This window comes from Xenopus laevis, chromosome 7S (genome assembly GCF_017654675.1).
Source record: "Xenopus laevis strain J_2021 chromosome 7S, Xenopus_laevis_v10.1, whole genome shotgun sequence".
NCBI classification, from domain to species: domain Eukaryota; kingdom Metazoa; phylum Chordata; class Amphibia; order Anura; family Pipidae; genus Xenopus; species Xenopus laevis.
In genome coordinates, this window is record NC_054384.1 from 17,434,449 (window position 1) to 17,462,108 (window position 27,660).

Sequence of the window (27,660 nt, forward strand, 5' to 3'; positions counted from 1 at the left end):
GGTTTCATTACAGGCAGCTGTTAGAATTGATACAATAGTTGCTAATATTCCAGAAATGCTGCTGAGAAATGTATCAACTAAATGTTGCAAAATTGTAACAGTTCAGAGTCTGCACCTGAATTACTGAGCGGCCAGACTCAACTTTAAACTGTATAAAATAAATAATGGAAAGTAATTGAAAAAAGTCTTCATTTCTGGGGAACAACCTGAAAACAACTGAACTGAAAAATGTGTTTGGAAGGTGAACAACCCCTTTAATGAACAGCCATTCTATCATTTAAGAGTGTCTCCTTTAGTCTTAATGCCTTAAAACAACGTATTTCGCAAGGGGTTCATCAGTCAACGATTAAGGGGCAGATTTATCAAAGGTTGAAGTGAAAATTTGAATTAAAAAATTTGAATTTCAAGCTAATTTTTGTGTACTTCAGCTAGGGAATAGTTCAAATTCAATTCAAATTTGAAAAAAAAATCGAAAATTTGAATATTGAAATTTATCATATACCGTCTCTTTAAAAATTCTATCGGGACCCCCTTGGAGTCAATAGGTGGACTTGAAAAATTTTAGGTTTTTTGGAAAAACTTTGAATCAAATTCAATTGAATGCGCAATTACTTTGATTCGTATGATTCAATTTCGAACGAAAGTGGCCCATTCACCCCCCACAAAAACTTTGTTTGTCTCCTTTTATTCGAATTTCAAAGTTATGGGAGTTCCCATTACTTCAAAATTCGACCCTTGATAAATCTGCCCTAAATTTCTTCATTCTCCACTGTGTTCAGTTACATACACTTCATTTGACAGGGCCATTGATATTAAGCACCGGTGTTAATATCTATTATTTCAGTTTTCATTTCAATAGTTCCTTCTTCTATGATAAAAAAAAAGTATTTACCCATGGGGTGTATTATATCTTGTCACTGCTTTGAGATATTTATGTGTTTTCTTGAATGGGCTCTAAAATTTTCCAATTTTGAAATCCACTATCTGGACATTTTTCTTTATTCATTGGTCCAAATAGGACATCCATTTACCAGATTTTTTTTATGTATCTAGATAAAAAAAGCGATGTTGCCTTAGCCAGGGAAAAAATGTATTTCCCAGAAACGTTTTACAATTTTTTGGGATCTAAGCAGATATGTTTCTAATGAATTTAGGTTACCTGTGAACAAACTGGGTAAGTTTAAAAAGCTTGATTCATCCAGCTTTATTGGCTAAGAAGATAATGTTTTCACATCTTCAATCACCTTAACATTTGCCTCCTATATAATTTGCGTTGGTCGTGTTTACAATAGTAAATTAATTACATTAACATCAGTTATAGGTAATCCTTATTGACACATAAGATTAACTACAGAGGTGAAAGAAGATTTACTGATATGGCAACAATTTTTGGATAATTTTAATGGGAAAATGTGCTGGCAAAAGCTTTGAAAATGGGAGGAGAAAGATATACTCACAATTCACTCCAGTCCACGGATGCATAAGCAATAAACATAGTTGTGAGTCTTCCTCTAAAAAATTAAGTAACAAAAAATGTAATTAAAAGTTCAAGCCATTTATTAGGACAAACGGGCGAAGGCCTAATGCATTTTGTGCCTGTTGGGGCACTTACTCATCGGCTAATAATAGTAATTTAGAGGTGTGCTCCTTAGCCTATGAGTAAGTGCCACAACAGGCACGAAACGTGTTAGGCCTTCACCGGTTTGTCCTAATAAATGGCAGAAATCTCTTTTAGAGAATGCTAGGTGAGTCGGATATTACAAAATGTCCACCAATGAAACAGATATTAAAAGGCCTGTCTAAAAAATGGTGGTTAGAGATGAGCAGTGAATGGAACTCCTGTAAGTACAGTGTATAAGGAGCAGGTCTTTATACATAGGGCTTTTCAGCCTTAATTTTATTATAACTGAATATCTTTTCTGGCAAGCAAAAGAAACACATGTTTTATATATGTGTATATATATATATATATATATATATATATATATATATATATATATATGCATAGAAAAAGAATGGTAGCACACTCCTAGGACTTGAATAATGTATTTTATTTCAACATGGCAAAAAGATCGACATTTCAGCTCCCCTCTAGAGCCTTTATCAAAATATATATATATATATATATATATATATATATATATATATATATATATATATATATATATATATATATATATTTATATATATATTTATGGCACATAAATAATACAATTAAAATAGCACTTAGGATACAATTTTTTAAAAATCTCTATATGGTATTGCAGTACAATTCAGCAGAATAATGTGTGAATGATCTAAAACTGAGAAATCCTTGACATCATTGTAAATGTGTTATCCCCTTACGCTGGAATATAGAGCTCCCAGTGGCAGCTTCCGATTGGTGGGAGGGGACAGTGAGGTCATGATGTTGGTAGGAGTCTCTCTTATGAGGTGCCAATTCCAGGAAAAGCATTTGTTCTTCCAAACAATAATATTCTCTCTGCAGCACAAACTAAAGTTGAGGGTGTTGTAATATTGTTATATCTAAAGACAAAATAAATAGTAGTTGTACTGCCACAAAAATACATACAGTATATGGCTCATCTGCAATGATTTCCATCTCCCATCATATTAATTAGATATCTACAACAACACTTGTCTCCAAAAATATGGCACTTCATGTCCTTCTTCTTTGAACAAGTCTTTCTCCTGACTTTTCCTAGATGAGTTTACATAGGATAGACTTTATTTTCTGCCACTGGTGCAAAGGAATTACAGCTGCTCTGTTCTTCTTCACGATTGGTTACAGCTGAACTAGTTATGTGTGTGGCGATGGCCAGCATTTCCCCTCCATTATTGTTGTGAGTTAGCACGCCCCTTTCTGAAGTTGGGTTTATGTTGGACTCTTTGGCATCTGGGTCATTCAAGTGGAACATCTGGTATAGACACCTCCTAAACTGCAAATAAAGCCAATTAAAATGAATTGAAATGTAACATTTTTAGATTAAATAAGGTCAATTATCCAAACCAACCCAAACAACAACATTTCAACTGAGTAACTAAAAGCTACTGTCATATGTGCCCTTGAAAACTGATGATGCTCAGCCTTCCCACAAGCATCTGTTTGTGAATTGATCAAAATCCAAAGGTGAGCAAGGGAAATTAAGTTGAGGATTTTTGTGATACGATGTGCCTAGATTATACATCATAGACTTTGTTACGGCCTACCAGGGAAGCTGAATACTCGTATTTTTATTTTTGTCTTTTCCCCCTGGGCTGCTAGAAGTGTTCCAACAGTGGTTGGGTATGCTGGCTAATTGAGACCAATTAAGATTTGAGAAGAATGGTTAAAGGTGGCCATACATTCTACCATCTGCTCGTTTGGCAAGGTCACAAAAGAGCGGATCTTGAGGTGGCAAATATTAGTCCAAACAATAGGATCATAATTAGTCTTGTGCCAGCAGTTGGATCAAGGACCAATGATCCAACATGAAAATAAAACCTGCACAATCTATATTTGGAGTGGGGGGCCCATTGGAGAGTCCATACACAGGCAGATAAGATGCCAAGTCACTCTGAAGAGCCCAAATTAAATCTTAAATCTACCCGTGTATGGCAACCATACTTTATTAGTTCTCCTGAAAGGCCAGCTTAAACATCAGGTTTCGATTTTAAGTATATTATCTTGGTAACAGATGATACATTAAGGCTTTTACATATCTGTATCTTTGTCATGAATGAAGAGGAGTGGGGGTGCTGGAAAAAAAACAACATTAGCTCAAAGTGGAGCTTCATTCATAAAAGTCCAAAAGCCACTTTTCTAGATATAGGAAGGTGCTGGCTAAGTTCTTCCTCTGGAGAACATACAAAGTCTTTGCACCACATTGAGCCACTAAGAAAAATAGAAAAAAGTAGGGCAGAGTAAATCCTTACAATACTCTGCTCCTAACTCCAGTTTGAAGCTAATATGAGTGAATAATCAGTATTCCATGACTAAATTGACTGGTTTGGCCCTTGGGTTCATGTTTAGCCCATGCCTTCCATATTTTAGAATACAGTTCAAAATGACGTTACCTGCTTCTTTAAAATTGTGCACAAATAATTAGGCAACATACCGTTCTCAAATATTATTTCTGCCTTTAGCTTTCAGCTGTTCAACTGACGTCTTTTTACTGTCAATAAACAGGTTACAGTGACGTTTGCTCATGCAATTTTAATGTTTACATTCTCTCCAGTCTGCAAAAATCAGCACATAAATAGCAATGAACAAACCTTTCAGCAACCTGAATTTTGTTGGCAAAAACAAGATCCTTGCAATTTCAGCAAGCCTTGAGTTCTACATCACATCCTCTTATATAACTTGTGATTATGGCCCTGTTCTGTATTTGTAGCTAAAAAGTCCTCCCATACATACATTAAATGGATGGATAAGACTATGGTGCAACATGATGGCAAATTCACCAATTAAGTCTGATTTTTTTTTTATATAAATAGGGTCAAATTGGCCTTTGGTTTTGTGCCTTTATATGGTCATGGAACTTATAATGTCCTTATATTTTACCATAGGGGGTACTTTATTCACTATATTAAGAACATTAAAGGGCACCTGTTGCTAAAATATATTATCCCCAACCAAAGGTGTGGGCTAATAGAGCCAGCACTCCGGTTGGGGTAACAGTATTTTTTTGTTTAAGTGCCCCCTGCCAGTGCTTGGGCACCTGCACCGGGAGTGAGCTCCCAGGCACATGCATGCGCATTATGAGAGAATGCTGAAACTTGTTCATTATACGTGTGACGTCAGAAGAACATAACGCGCATGCACTCAGAATGGCTGCTCGCACTGGGAGTTCCCTCATGGTACAAGTGTCTTAACGCTAGCAGGGGACAACTTTAAAAAAAAAAAAAACTACTGTTACTCCCAGCTGGAGTGTTAGCTCTATTAGTCTGCACCTTTGGTTGGGCTTATATTTTTTGGCAACAGGTGGCCATTTTTGCATCAAAGGGATCCTGTCATCAGAAAACATGTTTTTTTCAAAACGCATCAGTTAATAGTGCTACTCCAGCAGACTTCTGCACTGAAATCCATTTCTCAAAAGAGCAAACTATACCTCTTTTATTTTAAGTGGCTTAAAGGGATACTGTCATGAGAAAAAAAAAATTTTTCAAAATGAATCAGTTAATAGTGCTGCTCTAGCGGAATTCTGCACTGAAATCCATTTCTCAAAAGAGCAAACAGATTTTTTTATATTCAATTTTGAAATCTGACATGGGGCTAGACTTTTTGTCAATTTCCCAGCTGCCCCCAGTCATGTGACGTGTGCCTGCACTTTAGGAGAGAAATGCTTTCTGGCAGGCTGCTGTTTTTCCTTCTCAATGTAACTGAATGTGTCTCAGTGGGACATGGGTTTTTAATATTGAGTGTTGCTTTTAGATCTACCAGGCAGCTGTTATCTGTGTTAGGGAGCTGCTATCTGGTTACCTTCCCGTTGTTCTTTTGTTTGGCTGCTGGGGGGATAAAGGGAGGGGAGTGATATCACTCTAACTTGCAGTACAGCAGTAAAGAGTGATTGAAGTTTATCAGAGCACAAGTCACATGACTTGGGGCAGCTGGGAAATTGACAATACGTCTAGCCCTATGTCAGATTTCAAAATTGAATATAAAAAAATCTGTTTGCTCTTTTGAGAAATGGATTTCAGTGCAGAATTCCGCTAGAGCAGCACTATTAACTGATTCATTTTGAAAAAAACTTTTTTTCCCATGACAGTATCCCTTTAAGCCACTTAAAATAAAAGAGGTATCGTTTGTTAATATATTGCAATATACTTAAGCTGGCCAACTACCTCAAAGTCTGTCCAGTCCTACACTTCATTAAGAATTCTACTGCTTCATTTCACATTTTTGAGTCTCATTTTGCATTATAAGTTCAGAATCATGTAATATAGACTGCAGACTGTTAAATAAAACCATAGATGTATTCATATTGCTGGTACGTTTTCTTCATTACACAACTGAACTGTATATAACTCAGCTGCCATGAATTCCCAGCATATGTAATCGCACCTGTGGGATTAGATATCATACCTGTTTGTTCATGTAGACGTAAATAACGGGATTGTACATTGATGCTGTTTTTGCAAAGAAAGCAGGAATTGCAGCTAAACGTGGATCCAAATCAATGGTCGGGTATGCTGTGACAAGGATAGAAAAGGCTGCATATGGAGTCCAGCAGATAAGAAATGCCAGGATCATGATGACAACCATTCGAGTGACCTCTTTTTCTGGTTTTCTAGTAGAGCCCAATCGTCCTTGCGTATCTGACACCTGCAGAGAAACAACCTGGGTTATTTTTTTTTATAAGGCACAAATTTAAAGGAGACCGAAGTCTCTTAAGAAGGTTAGTGGAACCTATGAATCTCATTCAAGGGACTGCTTTATTCTCCAAGAAGTCCATTGACAATGAAGACATACATGTAGATCTTTGACGGTGTCCTCAACCTATTGTAACATTATAAGGCTGCCTGTTAAAGCATTCAATTGTTGTTCTAACCCACAGTAGCACAATGTGTATAGATGTAGCCAGTCAACTGCTGAAGGACTTCCCATTGGATCTTCTGACTTTAGCTGATCTCATATGACACTTAGGGGCAGATGTATTAAGGGTCGAATATCGAGGGTTAATTAACCCTCGATATTCGACTGGGGAATTAAAATCGATTAAATCCTTCGAATCGAACGAAAAAAAGATAGCCAAGCCTATGGGGACCTTCCCCATGGGCTAACATTGACTTCGGTAGCTTTTAGATGGCGAACTAGGGGGTCGAAGTTTTTTTTAAAGAGACAGTACTTCGACTATTGAATGGTCAAATAGTCGAACGACTTTTAGTTCGAATCCTTCGATTCGAAGTCGAAGTCGAAGGTCGAAGTAGCCCATTCGATGGTCGAAGTAGCCAAAAAAAACACTTCGAAATTTGAAGTATTTTTTCTTCTATTCCTTCACTCGAACTTAAAGAATGGGCTTCTAAATAAAGCCCCTTGCCCTTGCCTAAACCCATATTAAAAATTGTACATAATTCCATATTTTTGCTCGTAGACAATGTACTAGAACACACGGCATGTTCATCTAAAAAAGAGTCACTCCACTGATTATTGAGATTACGTCCAGGACAACTTGTCATTTCAGAAATGTGTGGGAATGCATACAAACCTTCCTTAGCTTCCGCATCAGTTTTCCATAAGATACAAAAATGACCAGTAAAGGGAATATGAAGCAGGTTGTAAGGAATGTGATGATGTAGGTATGATCCCTCGTCTCTCCGGAGTACCTATGCCACCGAAAACAAGACGTATTAAACAAGCACATTTCTCAGGAATATAATGAAATACCCCTAATAAATGGTGATATATGGAGCTCACGGCACCTGCTGTTTTTGTTTGGTTGTTACTATTCCAGGTTCAATCTTCTAACATTTAAAGCAACCCTAGCGCCAATTGCAATTACCATGCAATTATACTTTACTCTTTGCCCTTGTAATGCCATGTGCTAGTGTGTCCCAGATTAACCTGGAAATGTACGTTTTATGAAGTTCATGCTCAGATCTCTGACAGCCAACTTTGTACAACAGTCCACATCTGTCAACTGGTTATAGGTTCTGTAAAGGCTTACACATTCCAGCAGAATAGTGTTTATTACAGGGAATATCATTGGTGACATATGGTAGATTTATGCTTTCTCTTTTCATGATGTAAAGCCTATACAATTCTATTAACAGCTGTATTTGACTGATCTTCCCTCTCCGTCCTGCGTCCATTGTCTGTTTTAGTCTGGGGGTATTTTTACACTTCAAGAAGTCTATAAAAATGATGGTTGTAACCCAAAAGCATATGAATAAAGGGAGCTCAAACTGCCAGCAGAGTTACCAGCACAGTCATGGAAAAAAATCAGAAACAAAGCAAAGGGAAAAATAAATATACATTCAAATCTATTTCCATTACACATATACAAAGGGGAAGAAGCAATGACCTCAAATGACCCTTTAAAGCAGGATACACCCGACTTAATAGAATATATTTATTTCTATTCTCCTGCTCTTTTGTAGTGAAGGGCGAATTAATTAGCCAGGCGCAAATTCGCGGCGAATTTGCGTGATTCGCCGCCAGCGAATAAATTTGCGAAACGTCCGCGAAAATTGTCCGGCGGCAAAAAAACTTTTTTTTCACCGGCGTCAAAAGAAACATTTTTTTCGCCGGCGTCAAAAGAAACATTTTGTTCGCCGGCGTCAAAGAAACATTTTTTCAAATTTTTCTGCAAAGCGAAATGGCGCAAATTCGCCCCTCACTACTCTTTTGGCATTGGATATCAAAGCATGGCAGGCTGTGCATGACAAGAAGGAAAGCTATCATGTTATATATTTCATTGCCTATATTTCTGTATCACCCAAGCATGTGCTGGTTTTGAAGGTAGATACGTATTTAGAAAGGTATATAGGGTGGTGAACCTATCATTAGTCTAGGCATAGTATGCTTTAGGCTACATGTTTTTTTACTTCTTTTATTATTGAGATGGGTGACCCCATTGTAAAACTTTCTACTTTATAGTTGTTTTTTAATTATTTGGGTTCTTCTTCTGACTCCTGCCAGCTTTCAAATTGGGGTCAATGACCCCATCTAAAAACAAATTCTCTGTGCGGCTACAATTTTTTTTATTATATATTGCTCCTTTTTATTACTTATCTTTCAGTTTGGGGTCTCTCCTAAACATATTCCAGTCTCTTATTAAAATCAATGCATAGTTCCTAGGGTAATTTGCTGAAATTGTAAACGGGAGAGCTGCTGAATAAAAACCTAAACAACTCAAAAATCACAAATAATAAAAAATTAAGAACAATTGCAAAATGACTCAGAATATCACTCTCTACATTATACTCTGGGGCCTATTCACTAACTTCGAGTGAAGGATTCGAAGGTAAAAAACTTCGAATTTCGAAGTTTTTTTTGGGCTACTTCGACTATCGAATGGGCTACTTCGACCTTCGACTACGATTTGAATCGAAGTAAAAATCGTTCGACTATTCGACCATTCGATAGTCGAAGTACTGTCTCTTTAAAAAAAACTTTGACCCCCTAGTTCGCCATCTAAAAGCTACCGAAGTCAATGTTAGCCTATGGGGAAAGTCCCCATAGGCTTGGCTAACTTTTTTGATCGAAAGATATTCCTTCGATGGTTGGATTAAAATCCTTCGAATCGTTTGATTCGAAGGATTTTATCGTTCGATCAAAGGAATTATCCTTCGATCGTTCGATCAAACTATCTGCGCTAAATCCTTCGACTTCGATATTCGAAGTCGAAGGATTTTAATTCCTAGTCGAATATCGAGGGTTAATTAACCCTCGATATTCGACCCTTAGTGAATCGGCCCCTTAAAGTTCATTTGAAGGCGACAACCCCTTTTAAGCTGTGGGTTGATGGGATGCACCTTCAATGTTTAGTACAACTCTATTTATACATAAACATTGCGCTTATGTCCATATACCTTTGTCCTTACAACATTAAGAGAGGTAGAGGGGTTGGAATTCTGACCTGGTGATATGGTGTTTTCCTGGAGAAGACAGTGGGTGACATAGCCCCACTATAGTGACATTCGGATTCAGTCAAATCCAAGTGCCTGACATAACCGAATTCTCATGACTTTTTGTCAGACCACCAAGAAAATTGTGATTTTTTTTACTCTATGTGCTAAGCACCCAGTTTTTTTTACCCCTTCCTTATCTTAATTTTCATACACAAATTAGGATTTGGATTCGGTCATGAATGGTGTGTTTATTTAACACGAAGATAATGAAACTGTTCCACAGTATTCTAACTGTAGCAGGAAACCTTTCATTAGAGCAGTAGGAGAATGTAGGGGGATGTAGGGGGAAGCACTAAGCAACACCTTAATTGGGTAAGTGTGACAATACACAATTTCTTGCAGGGGAACGTCCCATCTACTGTCTCAGTGGACTACGGAGCTGTTCAATCTAGACCTGCCACTTCACCAGCTATTTAAGGCCCAGTAATTCCATATTACACAATAGTCTAAATTATTCCTCATTCACATTTAATGGAAATGGGAGTCAACCTCCCTTCAATTATATATCCCACTACATTAGGGGGCAGATTTATCAAGGGTCGAATTTCGAGGGTTAAAAAACCCTCAAATTCGACCCTCGATTCGAAAATATCGAATTCGAATTAGCACAAATAAAAATCGTTTTTGAACGATTCGAACGATTTTAAGCGATCGATCGAATGATTTTTATTCGATCAAAAGAAACTTAGAAAAGTGCTCTGGAAGGTCCCCATAGGCTAACATTGCACTTCGTTAGCTTTAATGTGGCAAAGTATGAAGTCGAAGACACAGTACTTCGATTATCGAATGGTCGAATAGTCAAACGATTTTTACTTCGAATCATTTGAATCATTAGATTCGATCGAATTCGATCGAATTTGACCAATTCGATGGTCGAAGTACCCAAAAAAAGACTTAGAAATTCTAATATTTTTGCATTCGAACTATTCACTCGAGCTTAGAAAATCTGCCCCTTAGTCATTTTATATGTCCGGTATTATTTTTATCGCGCAGTGCAGAACTCGGAGCATTTCGATAAGGAAGAATAATTGATGCAGCTTCAATTTTCAAAATGCCAAAACAAATAGTTCCGCATTAAAGAGGCACACTAGTGAAACATTAATATACGAGGATAAAAAATTAAATACAGCACAAACTATTCAAGAAAAAAACGTAATGAAGTCATGGTGGGAACTTATAATAACAGAGATTGAAAGAAAACTCTCTCCCAACCTATACTTTATTATTATTATTATTATTATCCAACCCCTACCTCAGTTTGCTGTATCTTTAAGTGATAGATTCTGGGACTTAATCCCTTTCTATGGTAGGCAGTTCACTGATACTTAGAAAATCAAAGGGACTTTAAGTCCTAGAATCCATCACTTCAGCATGTAACAGTCCATTGGTTGTTTTCAAGTCCAGGAACATGTAGAGTAAACCTTTTGTTTGTTAATTTAGCAGATTATAACATGCAGACTTTCTGGACTACTGAAGTCCCTACTTGGAGCAATAGCTAACAAGGTACAGGCATGGGACCTGTGATTGCCTTTGGATCGCCATACCTGAAGTCTACAAAAAAATAATCATACAAACACTAAGGGGGTTATTTATCAAGGTCCCAATTTATCTCAATATCGGCTGCTACAAACTCCGATCTATCCCGCTCTGGTTTTTAAAGCTTATTTATTACTACATTTTCCCAAAAATTAGCTTTGCAGGAAAAGCTCAGATTTTAACGATTTTTCCGTGAATTTTCCCCGAAATCTCCGAATTTTTCAGAGTTTTCACCCGAAAGCTACGAAAACATTGTGAAATTGCCCAAAAAACCCAACGCAACCAAAAATTAATGGGACTGTTCCCATTGACTTTTATGCAACCTCAACAGGTTTGAGATGCCATGTTTTTGTATTCAGGTTTTTTAGCCCTCGGGGTTTAATAAATTCCGAAAAATTTGTGATTTTTTTAATGTCCGATTTTATAAAAAAAATCACAAATTTTTCGGATTTCGGGCGATTTCGGGTATTTGGAGCTTAGTAAATAACCCCCTAAATATTGAGCACTAGTGTTTTGTGCTCCTGCATTTTCTGATGGGAAAATGTCCCTGCTTCACCCAAACTTCATTCCTTTCAGAATAAATTACATTTTCTTTCATTATACAAAAAATATGGTTTGACATCCCCCTTTCATTGTATTTTCGGAAATCTTTAAAATAATTAATAATTTGACCTTACACACTTGCAATATATACTAAACTGACTAATAAAAGGCAATATAATTCACTTGTACAGCAATATATGTCTTGGCCTTAATATTTGGCTAATACTATGTTATGTGGATATTTTAACATTACTATGTTTTAAGATAAGACTTACTGTATCATATTTATATCACTGTGGTATTATGCTATTTCCCCCCCCTTCCCTTCCTTCTTGCTTTCTGTACCCCCCTCCCCATAAAAATCTTTATAAATAAAGAATTTCATTAAAAAAAAAGTAAGCAATAAACATTGACTTTTCAAACAATGAATTATAAATTCCAACAACCATTAAGCAGTTAAAAGGAACTGAATGCGGTTCACTCACACCATTTCTCTCTAACAATAAAAGTCACCAACCAAAATAAAATTAGAATAAGTGCTTCAGATTGCATGTTTATCCTTCTATAATGCGTTCTTTTGTAGACAAATTGCTGCTTTGTCCCTAGGAGCGTTGCTAAGTATTGTGACAGAGCTGACAGGTTTAAGTAAAAAAAAAAAGGAATGTTGCGTTGAAAAACATTTAATTTGATATTTATTTTGGTTATGCGGTATTGCCCCTATTCAGAGACAAATTGTCATTTCTGTCACAATGTACACATGTTGTTATATAAAGAATACTGATAGAATTTAGAAACATCTTGACCATTATTCTTATAAAACCAATACCAATAATTATACTCTGGTTTGTGTGCAGAATCTCTTAGACCCAGCGAACCTGCCCCATAGACTTTATCCTCTAACCACACAATAATTACACAAGCTTTATAGATGGTGTTGTTCTATGAATGATATTGCTTCTTTTTAAGGTTGGACTTTAAGGGGCACATTTACTTAGCTCGAGTGAAGGAATAGAATAAAAAATTCTTCAAATTTCGAAGTATTTTTTTGGCTACTTCGACCATCGACTACGACTTCCACTTCGAATCGAACGATTCAAACTTAAAATCATTTGACTATTTGACCATTCGATAGTTGAAGTACTGTCTCTTTAAAAAAAACTTTGACCACCTACTTCGCCACCTAAAACCTACCGAGCATCAATGTTAGCCTATGGGGAAGGTCCCCATAGGCTTTCCTAGCTTTTTTTGATCGAAGGAAAATCGTTCGATTGATGGATTTTCCTTCGATCATACGAACAAAGGAAATGCGGTAAATCCTTCGACTTCGATATTCGAAGTCGAAGGATTTTACTTCGACGGTCGGACATTCCCAAAGATGCCATTTTAAATAATAATTTTAAGAACATTCTCCCCCATGGAGTTTAACCTTGTTTTGCAAAAACCCTTTAATAAATAAGTTCTGACCTAAGTAAATGTGCCCCTAAGAGATCAATTGAAAACCCATAGGCCATACAAAACGAGTAATTGGCGGATCTGATAAGTTATTGTTGACTATGACAATGATTGTAGAGTGCTTCAGGAAAGTTGCTGTTCTCTACCTTGTAGGCTAGAGATTTTTTGGTTTTAGAGAAATAAGGCGGGAAAGTAATATGTTTCGCTAACACAAAAAACCAGCGCAGAGTCACTTGCGAACGTTAGCGACCATGTTTGCAAACAAATAGTTTTTTTGAACGTTCACAGTGGCTGTTTCAGGGGCCTGAGGGCTCAGCCTGGAGTAGCGGACCAAGGAGGAAGCACCAGTTCACCAGTTCAAGGTACAAATAGGGATAAGGCAGAAGAATAGTTGATATCAGGCAAATGGGTCAGTACAGGCAGCGAAGGTTCAATAAATGTTATCAGGCAAGCGTCAAATACAGGATCAAGAATACTAGAATACTAGGAAGCGCACCCAGGAACACACAAAGGTAGAACCAATAACAGAGCAAAGTCTAGAGTGTTTTGGCGTCTTAAATAGCCCTCCTTTGGCGCCAAAAGTGGACGTGATGAAGTCATGATGCTGGCGTTCTTGAGCAGGCGTTATTGCGCTGGTGTCCAATCCTGTGCTAGCGTTTCTTAGTGATGCTGGCATTCTTGTGCAGGCATTTTTCCAATCAGGCGCTGGCGCAATCGCAAAATCTTTTTTGCACCAGAACATTTAATGAAACTCCAGAGCAGGTGTTAACGCTAACCTTTTGCTTAGTGAAAATACGCAATATAATATTTGACAGTGATTGATTTTACATTGTGAGCAGTGCTAAACATTCCCAAAGATGCCATTTTAAATAATACTTTTAAGAACATTCTCCCCCACGGAGTTTAACCTTGTTTTGCAAAAACCCTTTAATAAATAAGTTCACTTGAAGTCGGCAGGTTTAGACAGGAGACTAGGGTTCTTCTGGCACAATTTCTCCAATATTCCCCTTGTCCCCCACAGAGATGAAAATATATATTGGTTAGAGTTACAGAAGTGTCATTGTGCCTGTTACAAATCAGAAGTGGCAATGATATACTTAGGTTTATCCAAAGATGTACACTTTATTTAGCTTGTATAGGAAACAGTGTTCTTAAATATACAGTAAGTTATTTTATGTGCTTTATTTTTTTGGATCTGGCTTATCGTTTCTTTAAAAATTTCGGAGAGTGCTGAGCTAGATAATTACAGACCTGTAAGTCTGACATCCATTTAGAGAACTGTTATTTAGAGGAACACAGTTTAGATATAGTATAATATGTGTAGTTCCGTGTGGGTATACCTGTATATCGGATAGAGCAAAATCTAATAGAATGTTCGGATTGCATAACGTGATATATCATTGTAACGGTTCCACACAGGCACATGCTATGAAAGAGATCAGGGGTCAACTATAAAAATTTTAAATTGCAGCATTGTGGCGGATGGGATTTGCTAGTTGGACCTGTATGTATTTTAAAGAGAATGTGTGGCTAAATGGTCATTTGGCAGAGAATTTCTTAAGTTATTATATACCGAAGTCACCACTTTTATCCTTATAAATGGTATGTAGTGATGGGCGAATTTGCGCTGTTTCGCTGAAAAATTTGTGAATTTCGCACGAAACGTTTTTGTACGCCGGCGGCCGTTTTTTTGACGCCGGCAAATTTTTGTCGGCGAATTTTCGCGGGCGTTTTGCGAATTTATTTGCTGACGGCGAATCGCGCAAATAACATTTAGAAACATCTTGACCATTATTCTTATAAAACCAATACCAATAATTATACTCTGGTTTGTGTGCAGAATCTTTTAGACCTGGCGAACCTGCCCCATAGACTTTATCCTCTAACCACAAGATAATTACACAAGCTTCATATATGGATGGTGTTGTTCTATGAATGATATTGCTTCTTTCTAAGGTTGGACTTTAAGGGGCACATTTACTTAGCTCGAGTGAAGGAATAGAATAAAAAATTCTTCGAATTTCGAAGTATTTTTTTGGCTACTTCGACCATCGACTACGACTTCCACTTCGAATCGAACGATTCGAACTAAAAATCGTTCGACTATTTGACCATTCGATAGTCGAAGTATTGTCTCTTTAAAAAAAACTTCGACCACCTACTTCGCCACCTAAAACGCACCGAGCATCAATGTTAGCCTATGGGGGAGGTCCCCCTAGGTTTTCCTAGCTGTTTTTGATCGCATTTATTTGCTGACGTGAATCGCGCAAATTCGCGCCTGCCGAATATGTTCACCCATCACTAATGGTATGTTCTGACATCGGAATGTTTCATTTATAACTTCAAGAAATACACTCATTTGTGCATGTAAACCTGACTGTTTAGCACTGTTTTTCCTCACTCTCCTGCTCCTAAATGCCTCTCTTTTCCAAAGTCCCACTTCCATGCATTGTCTCTGCCCTTTCTTACCTCAGATCTGTATTACATAAAAAAAAGGTACTCAATCTGCAAAGGGAAGGGGAGGAGAACCGAGAAAAGGTAAGCCTTATGGAGAGAAGTAGCAAGGAGAAAATGGACAGATGAGAGGAAGCACAGGTGGAAGAGAGGAAGCTGGTAGGAGGTAACAAGTGGATTTGAGAGAATGGAGCTGCAAGTGACAGGTAGAAGATGGTCAGTGGGGAACACACGAGAGGGAGAAAACTGAATGAGATGGGCAGGAGTGAGCAGAGGGGAACTAATGGGAGGAAGAGAGATAGAAGAGGGGCAGTCAGGATTTTTTAAAACAAGGACCAAGGTAGAGAATTTGATGACAAACAAACACAAACTGTAGATTTTACAGAATAATGTCCCCTACTAACATGTTTAAAGCTTTTACAAGTCACCTTGGAGTTGTGACCTTTGTAAAAGCTCTTGGCCTTTATCGGTAGAAACAGCACTACGATGGTCATTATTCACTATATATTCCTGCAAGGAAATAAGCTTTGTGCAACATATGCCTGCTCTGTACAGAAATGAACTGGTTAAATAGCAGAGCTTTGACATTGAGGATGCAAGGCTCCCTGTCTGATGAACATCAAAATGCATGCATATATTACATTAAATTGCATTAGGAGATCACCCTATAAAACTATGTACAGTGACTGCCAGTATCTGTGTGATCAACATGATATTATCATAAATATAAATAGATATAGACTCAGGGGATAAGCCTTGCTTGCTGGTAATATATACTTTATTTAATGGGAAAAATGCATACATCAGCAACAAAATTAAGTGAAGAAATGAAGCAATCAGTGTCAGACTGGCCCACTGGGATATCAGGAAAACTCCTACTGGGCCCAGGTGTCAGTGAGCCCTCCTGCTTCTAAACATTTAGCCTATTTCATGGCCATTCCTTATTTCCTTAACAAAGAGGCTAAATAGATGGAATAATAGATTATAGTATATAAAGAAAAGCGACTAGGAGAATAGAGGTTGAGTGAGGAGAGGAAGAAAATTGTACTGAGAGTGGGCCCCTAATCTAAGGTTTTTTGGTGGGCCCCTGGTGTCCAGTCCGACACTGAATGCAATTATTATATAAAAGATTCTAAAACTGGGTTTATTGATGAAACATTGTGATAAAGCAGGGTAAAACACTGTGGGTAAAACAAGCTGAGCACATTTTTATATTTTACCAAACGTGATTCCCCTGGGTCCCAATGCCAAGGTATTTTCAGCAATTTTTTCCCTGTGGGAGATGTCATTTCCTACATGGGAAATTAGTATGTCTCTGGGTCTTCAGAGATATTTTTAATACAGTTTTTTGGATAGTGAAACACATTCTAAGCAACTATCTAATATACCTAATGAAATATATACACGTATATATATATATATATATATATATATATATATATATATATATATATATATATATATATATAGATATATATAGATATATATATATAATGAAGTATTTGAATACTTTTATACTTTTTGGTAAATGTAATTTCACCTTAAAGCAGTGTTTGTTCATCTGTTCCTGTTCTCTGGGTCTGACTCTTCAAACAACATAGCAAAATCAGTTCTCTTTCAGGTCTGGCTGGCTTCTGTTGTTTCAGGAGTCAGAGCCAGGGGTGCAGAGAATACAAACTGCCAGATTGTCAACGCTTTCAAATGCAATTATTTTTCCCAAAAACTTTACCATTAGCATCTTTTAATGAACGGATATTGGATTTTTAGAATTACATTTTTTTTATAGCCTCTTGGGTGGAGTTGCCCCATAATGGACAATGAATTCAAATAAGTTTAGCCCTTTTATCCAGCAGCAATTATTTGTTTTAAGCATTTAGGTTTAATGAAGAGAGAGACATTTCTTTTCTTGATGAGAAATTGACAAGAACAATGATTTGATTATTCTTGAATATTAATCACAGTTGCTGCAACCTAAGAAGAGCTAAAAGGTATATTTTTTTAAGTATATTAATAGTAAAAAGATGTGGTTTGAGAGTGTTGCTTCTTTAAATAATGGTAGCAATATAATTGTAACAGATACAGAAAAGGTCAGTGTATACAATAGAGGAGTCAGAGTTTCCAGACCCACCTCATAGCTGCACTGATGGCTCAGCTCAATCTAGTCAGTTGCTGACTCAGGATATGGCTCATAAAGCTTTAATAAAAATTAATGTAAACAGAGCACCAGGGCCAGATGGAATACACCCTTGGATACTAAGAGAGCTTAATTTAGTTTTAGACTAGCCGACTGGCCTCTATTTCTGATTTTCTCAGACTCTGGTAATCTGGTATGGTACCTATGGATTGGTGGAAAACTGATGTCATTCCTATATTTAAAAAAGGATTACAATCTCAGCCTGGCTAGGCTAGTAAGTTTGACATCTGTGATTTGATTTGATTGTTTATTATGGGATCACATTCAAAATTTTGTCATGTGAATGGTATTATGAGCAGCAATCAGCATGGCTTCATGAAGGATAGGTCATGTCAGACAAATTGGTTTGCTTTTTATGATGATGTAAGTAAGATGCTGGACAGCAGGGGAGCAGTAAATGTGATCTACGTGGATTTTGCCAAAGTATTTCATGCAGTGCCCCACAAACAACTAAGGGCTAGTGATGGGTGAATTAATTTGGCAGGGGCGAATTTGCGGCGAATTTGCGCAATTCACCGTCGCCAAAAAAATGTGCGAACCGCCCGTGAAAATTCACCGGCGGCAAAAAAAATCGGAAAAAAACGGATACGCACATTCACCCATCACTACTAAGGGCTGTTGGGTTTATGAAGTTTTTTGCACATGGATAGAAAACTGGCTACAGGATCTGTATAGAGTGTGGTTGTTAATGGTACATTCTCTACTTGGAGTAGGGTTCTTAGTGGGGTCCCTCAGGGCCTTGTATTGGGTCCACTTTTATTTAACTTGATCATTAATGACTTAGTTAAGGTTGGGTGACCCTAAAGATCAGGTCTCTGCTTTCTATGGAAGCCACACACACAGATATTTTGTATGGTTCCATTCCTGGCCAACTGTACAATCATCTGAATATTGTTCCCACTGCAATTAGTTTGGTTGATCAATCAAACTCTAATGCAACTGCACCAAAGATGATTGGCATGGATGATGACATGGATGACTAAAGTTTACTAGGACACTGGTTAGTATTGAATTCACATTCTTCATATTGTCTTGAGCAACCCAGCCAATCAGCAAGTGAATTCACTAAATTACCGCATTCTGATCATTCACTTGTGTGGACAAATGCTGGGTCATTGGTTTGTGGGGGTGTCAAGGAATGCCTTTGTGTCTGCCAGACTGTACTGTCCTGCCATATTGCGTACTCAAGGCTTAACCAATCAATAAATGTTCTATTACATTTATGAAAGCTTTTATAGAGCCGCTATTTCTTAACTTTTTATGCACTGATCTTATGCAATATTAAGAACTGAATATTAGGGATGCACCGAATCCAGGATTCGGTTCGGGATTCGGCCAGGATTCGGCCTTTTTCAACAGGATTCGGCCGAATCCTTGTGCATGGCCGAACCGAATCCGAATCCTAATTTGCATATGCAAATTAGGGGTGGAGAGGGAAATCGCGTGACTTTTTGTCACAAAACAAGGAAGTAAAAAAAAAAATCCCCTTCCCATCCCTAATTTGCATATGCAAATAAGGGTTCAGATTCGGTTCGGTATTCGGCCGAATCCTTTGCTTAGGATTCGGGGGTTCGGCCGAATCCAAAATAGTGGATTCGGTGCAGCCCTACTGAATATATTTATTTCCCTTAAGGAATATTGAAGGTATTACTGTACCTTGAAGGTGCAGTAAGCATATTGAAGTCAGGGCTGGAACTAGTGCATATGGTGCAAAGGTGAGGGGTGCACTGGGCACGTACCTCTTCTATCTGTCTCTTCTGTGCGAAGCCCATGTCCCCCCACTTGCTTAGCTTGGCCGGGCTTCCTCTCTGCAAGCCTCTTGCGGTCAAAGCATGACTGTGCACTGCCTTATGTCATACCTGGTCTATACGCCAAACTACAAAAACAGCTGATATTCCATGAGAGATTTGATCTTCTAGCTATCTAAATAAAAGCATATGCTGATGCCCATGCTCAGAGATCTTATCTGAAATCTGCATTCTTTTTTTTTACCTTCTTCTCGGGGGATCCAAATTAAGCCAGGTAATCTGTTTGGGTTTAGAATTAGTTGTATATCTAATTTTTATTGCTATTGAATGTTGTTGAGATCTCAATGTATTAAAAGGGGATAACATAGACCAATTTTAAAGATTCCCTGCCTTACCCAGGTTCCTTCATATAGTCATGCAGAGGAAACAAATCCATAAGAGGTGCCATTTAATTAATATGGAATATGTTAAGCAATCTCAAAATATTTAAAACATGGGATAACTTTTCTTTCTTTATCTACAAAGTCATCTTGGAATTATCCTAAACTGTCTAAGCCAGTCTGTAATAATCATAATAATAATAAGCAGGGTGATGTAACAGTAGGGGGGGGGTAAATAGGGAGAATGGGGAGGGCTCACACCTTCAATTACATGGAACATACTCACTCACTTTTGGCTTTAGTGGTGGGCGGGGTGGCAGAGCTGGAAACATACAACAAACTAGGTGACCACCTGGACACCCCCCTCCCCAGGTGGAAGGGTCTGCTATATTCTAGTTGCACCACTGTATAAGTAATAATCAGAACATAATAATTTAATTTAAGCTTACAGGCTTCATGTGTTTGATGTGTCTAGAGGTCTATTGATGCTGAATAATGACTTAATTACCCCAAAGTGGTTCAGTGGCTCCAGAACGGTCTCCAAAATAATTCTATTTTACATCAAGATCACTCACTTCCCTATTGTTGTATATTTGTAATTAAAACCAACAGCTGGTTTGAGTTGAGAGCCCATCTCCCACAAATTGCTGACTATTATCTACTGCCTATGGGTTATTTGATATGAACAACAACATCATCCTCAGTACATATGTTATAATGTGCATATCACTCCATCCTGTCATTATCTATGCAGTATAAGGTGTTGGTGTATGCCGTGGCATTATTATTATCATTAATTCATAATATCATAACTCTAGCAGTAGCAATCATGTTTATGGAGAGGTCTGCCCTTCCCTCTAAAGCATGAAGCAAATGTAGGATACAGGACTGATACTGTAGAGCTCTACATCTGGATTCTCCATTAAGAGAAAGGTCCTGCGCTCTAGAAATACTTTCACAGGAAGCCTCCTAAAATCTAATGTAGTTGGCCTGATGTTCCTTGCCACCTGCACTATGTTGATTGGGCTGATATAGAAAATAAATTACAGTCTGTCTGTGTATCTTGAATATAAAGCAGAAGGAGCAACACTATATAATGTGGGAGTGCTAGAAATCAGTATAAGAACCAGGAGCATCACTGCCTGAACCACAAAGTTACTGTAGAAGTCCTTCAAAGTGTAGGGTTTGATGGCAGATAAAATAATCTGTCGGTTTAGTGCCATATTCAGACCTTGATCCTTTCCATCCTCTTACTGTTGATGGTGCCTTACATCCTACCAGGGCATATTTATTGTCCCTCATGTACAAGATGTTTCATGAAGAAGCGATTCAATGCTTTCCCCCTGGGTCTTATGACGTCCAAACCCAGTGCTGACCTCTTGCTCCAAGGTCCCACTCACTCAGGGACATGCATCCTTCTCTGTGTATTCACCATTCTTTGTTGAATTATTTCTTGCCATTGAACAATCCCTTTACATGTGCTTGCAGCATAGCATGTCTCTTTTGTTGTTGCTGGAAATATCTATTATCTACTGGCCTCAGGATATGACATTTCTGTAACCACGTGTGCCAGTGCTTGTTTCACTTAAGGGATCTTGATGATGAAGAGGCAGGGTGGTTAGAGTTCAGCATGTTGGCACAATGCCAGGTTACAATATTGAGGTTCTAGTAGGGGCTAAAGTAAGATAAGGGGATATATTTATAAAAGAGTTTGGCACAGTTCACCAGAAGGACCTCCGCAGCTTTCTGTTCACTTGTATAGGACTTTTCTATCTTTTCTATCAAATAGATACAAATGCCCCTAAAAAAATCTGGATCCATCTGGAGAACTGTATCAAACCTTATAATCACCCTTTAAATAATATGCCCCACTGTGTTTACCACCATGGCATAGGCAACTGGTCCCCCTCCAGACAAACTGTGAGGGCTGCTGGGAGTTGTAGTTGATTATAATGTTATGGTTTTACACCTGATATGGTCTCATGAAATATCTACCACAACCTAGTCCCAGGTTCCCTGCTGGGTAATTACTCAAAAACAGTATCCCGGAAACTACTAAATAAAAAAGTAAAAAAAATATTTTATTGAATAAGCATAATAAAAAAATGGTACATACTGAACCTCAAATAATCCACACGTTTCGTACCCTTCGGTACTTAGTCGTAAGTGTCTTTGGCAGCATCACAAACATCACAAAATTTAAAACCAGGGTGGTCCCACCCTATCCTGCTTCGGCCAATCAATGAAATTGACTCCACCTCATTGGAGGTTACATCTTTAGTATTCATACCATTATTTATACCGTATATGTGCTAATACAGTGTTAGCTGATCTATAGATTTTCTGGTAACTCACAAGGGTAATAGAATCACATGTCTGATATATCCAGTATATTTCTAGACACTAAAGTTGTAAACAATCCCATCTATATAATCAGCCTTTTTTAATGCACATCCTGTGTGGACTGGCAAATTAGACTCCCCCTACATTAAAGGTATTTTCTAGGTTCCCTGCTGCCCACGCTCACAGTTCTCAGAGGTGTACAGAGGTGGAAAGAGGTCAGGAAAAGGGATCAAAGGACACAGCAGCGGGGTCATCAGTTCCTAATGGGCCTTCTCTGTCTTTTGAACCCTTTGCAGGTTCCCCAAAAAATGTACAAGGAGTCACAGATTTTATTTCAATTGCTATACACCAGCATATTCATTAACATTGGAGACAAACATCACTGGTGATGTTGCCCATATCGACCAATCAGATCTTTGGTTTTGTCTTCTAAATTGTAGGTGACTCTTCAAAACTAATTGCTGGCAAGATCACCAGTTATGTCTCCTGTATTAATAAATATACCCCAAAATGTTTGAACATTGAACCCCTTCACTGGGTAATGAATGCAGTACAACAACATCTCAAGGGCATCTGGTTATCCAGTACACGTGTCTATCTGCAGCATTAGTTCCGGTGAAGGGCATGTAAACCCAAAAATTTATTTTTCCTGATGAAAAAAAATACATTTTTAAAACAATTTTCCAATATCCATTTATCTAAACGTTAAATAGTTCCAAAAGTGTAAATGTAATTTCAATTGTAATTTCCCACAATGCTTTGCTGCCCAGCCAGCTGCCAGAGGGCTCAGTGACTTAGGATGGAAACATCTCTGGATAGTTCCAGTTCTCCCACTCTTTCAGATTTAAAACTAGCTTATGAGAAGCGAGATTACTGTGCAGAGAAATTTCCGTAGGTGCCACCAGCACATAACACTCTGGCAATTGACCAGCCAAAACAGCAGCACAGCTGTTAAAAATCATGATATTATCAGAATAAAACTACTTGTATCATGAAAAGACAATGAGACAACTTCAGTTAAACTGGTTATGAGACTTGGCCCAAATCACTGGTCCTTGTCACCCTGTCTCTTTCAAACCTCAAACCCAAGCACTAAAGTTGTGCTGTTTCTATCAATAATGGCAGCTAGAAATAGTAGAAGCTAGAAGCGTTGGTAGAGTCATAATGAAGAACTAAGCTACAGGTTTCTTTTGTAATGTAAGATAACATTACTTTTCCCTTCTTCCAAATGAACCTTCCGCCTTAGGATGAACCTTCTGCATAAGATGTGAAATACTCCCTGCTCCTCTCCCTGCTACTATAGCCTCCCAAATCTCTATTGATGCCTCTAAATCTCTATTGATGCGTCTAATAGCATTCTTATCCCAACTAAGCACTTACCAGTTAGGTTCACAGGTGGTGCCAATCTTACTTGTGGTGTAGCTGCTCCAGCCCATGGTCGGCGGGATTGTCCACACGAAAGAGAAGACCCACACAAAGATAATGGCAGACGCTGAGTGTTTGCCCTGGAGGCGCAGATTGCCCAACGGTCTACAGATTACTATGTATCTCTCGAAAGCCAGTACTGACAGAGACCACAGAGCCACAATCCCTTGGAAGGTACAGAGAAAGAAAAAATAGACATAAAGTTAATACATTGGGGGGAAAACTGTCATATATATATATATATATATATATATATATATATATATATATATATATATATATATATATATATATATATATATAGCGCCACTGACAGGGACTTGATGCAAAAACATCAAGTTTATTGGACTCAACGTTTCTGTCCCCCACAGGGATCTTCGTCAGGAGAAATACAGCAAACAACCAGAAAGTGCTGCCACCCGGGCAATAACCTAGTCCACGGTGTGCACCTAGAATTTGGGAATATATATATATATATATATATTTGTTTGCCTGGGTGCATGATCAATATAATATCTCCATCCATCCAAAGAAGATGAGCAATTCAGGGATTTAAGCCCTGAGAGTGCTGATCTTCTTTGGATGGATGTATATATACAGTATCTATCTCTATCTCTCTCTCTCTCTCGCGCTCTCTCTCTCTCTCTCTCGCGCTCTCTCTCTCTCTCTCTCGTGCTCTCTCTCTCGCGCTCTCTCTCTCTCTCTCTCTCTCTCTCTCTCTCTCTCTCTCTCTCTATATATATATATATAGGTTCAAAGTCCTAGCGCACACCATCCATTAGTGATTCCAAAAAAAATAGATCACATAGCTGGGTGCTACCCTAGAAAAGCTGCATTATCCATATTCCATTGAGAAAGGTGTACACCAGGATTTTTCAATTAAAACTTCATGTTTATTAAATAAGTTTAAAACAGGAACCGGGCCACGTTTCGGTCTTTCTCTAACGTTGGCCGGTTCCTGTTTTAAACTTATTTAATAAACATGAAGTTTTAATTGAAAAATCCTGGTGTCTACCTTTAGATATATATATATATATATATATATATATATATATATATATATATATATATATATATATATATATATATATACATATATATATATATATATATATATATATATATATATATATATATATATATATATATATATATATATGTGCAGGGTGGGACCTGTTATCCAGAATTATCGGGACCTGGAGTTTTCCGGATAACGGATCTTTCCATAATTTATTCATACCTTCAAACCCAATAGGCTTGCTTTGCAATAAGGATTAATTATATTTTAGTTTGGATTAAGTACAAGGCAATGTTGTATTACTACAGAGAAAAAGGAGATCATTTTTGAAATTTGGTTTATGTGGATAAAATGGAATCTCTGTGAGATGGCCATTACATAATTTGGAGCTTTCTGGATAATGGGTTTCCAGATAATGGATCCCATATCTGTATCTACTGTATATCTATCTATCTATCTAATTTAAAAAAAATGGATTATTTGATTATAATGGAGTCTATGGGAGATGCATTTCTATAATCTGGAGCTTTCTGGATAATGAGTTTCTGAATAACGGATCCTATACCTGTACATGATTTGAAAACCACTGGATTATAGTAGTATAATTGCTTAGACTAGCATTTTCTTGCACAACACCAAAAATAGGTGGACCCCTTTAAGACATGTGAGCTAACATGCATTGGATATATAGCTGCGTTTTATTCATCATTTCCTCTGCATCTGCCCCCCCCCCTAGGGAATATTGCAGTGTCAGGGCTAACACATGCTCTCTCCAACTGTAACAAGTTTCCTACTGCCTTTAACATGCACATGCCCTCGCTTACAGTGCAGCATGGAGAATAGAGGCTGTGTTTAAAATACAGATGTTATCCAGAAACCCGTTATCCAGAAAGCCGACTTACAGGAAGGCCATCTCCCATTGAATTAAAATTAAATAATTCACATATGAAAAAATGATTTCCTTTTTCTCTGTAATAATAAAACAGTACCGTGTACCGTGTACTTGATCCCAGCAGATTTAGGCTTGTGACACACGGGCAGATTCGGGGATATTTAGTCACCTGGCGACTAATCGCCTCTTCTTCTGGGCGACAATCTCCCTGAACTGCCTTCACGTGTTTTCCCGTCCGCTATAATGAAAAGTCGCCTGCGCTAAAGCAGAAGCAGCGCTTAGTTTTCCGAAGTCGACTGAACCACTTAGGGCAACTTCGGAAAATGAAGTGCCGCGTGTACTTTAGCGCAGGCGACTTATCATTATAGCGGACGGGAAGACACGCAAAGGCAGTTCGGGGAGATTGTCGCCCAGAAGAAGAGGCGATTAGTCGCCAGGTGACTAAATCTCCCCGAATCTGCCAGTGTGTCACAAGACTTAAGGTGTAGCGTTCCAAATTACACAAAGGTCCCTTATCCGAAAAACCCTGGGTCCCTGAGCATTCTGGATAACAGGTCCCATACCTGTACCTTAATTAACAAAGTCATTAAAAAGACTTTTATTCAGGTTGCAGCTATAGATATAAACACAGCAAAACAGGTGGCATTTTTTATCCACAAACTGATCCCCCCTTTGCTGTAGTGTCAATGTTTCTTCTGGTAGGTCCTAAAGTCCTCTTCCTTAACCTTGGGTTCCCAGATGTAGTTGGACTACAACTCCCATCATGCTTTAAGTCTCCATTGCATATGCTGAGAGTTGTAGTGTAGCCACAACTGGGGACCTACGGATATATCGCTCAAAAGAAAAGTTCTTCTTGCTTGGAATGACAGCCCTTCGATAACAGAATAGCACAAGAATTCTCATAGTAATTCTTTCCTGAGTGTAAATTTAGACATTTCACCATGTATTACGGGCCACACTATTCAAGTCTGTCATTAGGGAGTGACAGGTCACAGTACAATTAGTGACTAAACACCTGTTTTAGCTAATGATACAATGAAACGCTCAGTTTCCTTTCTTTTAAGCAGCAACAAGGACCAGGCATTTTTTTACAGAAATCAATTTTACTCTAATGCTTAAGCCCAAATTAGCGGATGGTAATTAATATATTTGCATGTGAATAATATGCTTCTCTCATGCTGATAACTGCTTAACATTCCCAGGAGAGGAACGTACATTTTCATATCTTTATTTAGATCATTGCCAGAGACACCACAACATACTGAGCAGATTGAACCAATACAAGTTTTCTCAATGCTAGATCATAAGCATGCAAACGAGCCTTACCAAAACGAGCCTTACCAAAACGAGCCTTACCAAAACGAACCTTACTAAAACAAACCTTACCAAAAAAAGTAACTGCAAATCCTTCGAGGACGCAAGCCCAGGATCCCAAGTAGAAATAGCCCTTGCTATTGGTGGCAATGCTAATGGTGCCACCAATCACTGACACCAGAAAGTCCGCGACAGACAGGTTGACAATTATATAATTCAGAGGTTGCCTCAGCTGCTTGAATTTGACCGTAACAAGAATGACAATAAAGTTTTCAGCAATTGAGAGTGACGTTACCACAACCATGAGGGCAGCCAATAGCTGGAAGTTCCAAGGTTCTATGTTCTTCAGGGGTCCCTTAAAGGGGTTCCACTCAGTGAAACCCTCAGGAGTGGCTAGAAGAGACTCGTTGGTTGGCATGATGGCTGCGGGCAATCTCAATATTGAGTAAATTGCACTCAAAGCTTGGTAGATACTGAGTTCATCTGATGTTCTTCCAATCCAAATAAGTTGTCCTCTGAGTATCTTCAGATATGTCTTTCATACTACTTTAAGAAATAGAAGTAGGCAAAGGAAGATGCCCCTCCAAATGCAAAGTGAAGGAAGATGAAGTGTAAGCTGATGTGCACTTGTCTATGTCCTAGTGCAACTGCCATTGATCCAGGCATGTGTGTGTGAGTCCAATAGCTTTGCTAACACCGGAGACATTCCCCTAGTGTTCCCCCCCCCCTTCTCTTTAACTGACAGCAGC

At 38.1% G+C, this 27,660-nt stretch overlaps 1 protein-coding gene across 1 annotated transcript; it reads right to left on the reverse strand.

Annotated features, from left to right (window-relative positions):
• Positions 1–2,201: 2,201 nt before the first annotated feature.
• LOC108697923 (vertebrate ancient opsin) lies at positions 2,202–27,660 on the reverse strand. The gene is made up of 5 exons (XM_018228398.2): positions 26,984–27,660; positions 23,643–23,853; positions 7,188–7,305; positions 6,065–6,304; positions 2,202–2,939 (listed from the first exon to the last, which is right to left on the reverse strand). The coding sequence occupies exons 1-5, from the start codon at positions 27,327–27,329 to the stop codon at positions 2,712–2,714; spliced, it is 1,143 nt and encodes a 380-aa protein (XP_018083887.1). The 5' UTR covers positions 27,330–27,660; the 3' UTR covers positions 2,202–2,711.

Bases quoted from the DNA above. Each gene is read 5' to 3' on its own strand.
- LOC108697923 (XM_018228398.2), bottom strand. From the start codon at position 27,329: ATGCCAACCAACGAGTCTCTTCTAGCCACTCCTGAGGGTTTCACTGAG. The intron at 7,306-23,642 runs GTAAGTGCTTAG...TCGGTGGCATAG, and splicing joins ACCACCTGTGAACCTAACTG to GTACTCCGGAGAGACGAGGG. The intron at 2,940-6,064 runs GTATGATATCTA...CTTTATTTGCAG, and splicing joins ACGTCTACATGAACAAACAG to TTTAGGAGGTGTCTATACCA.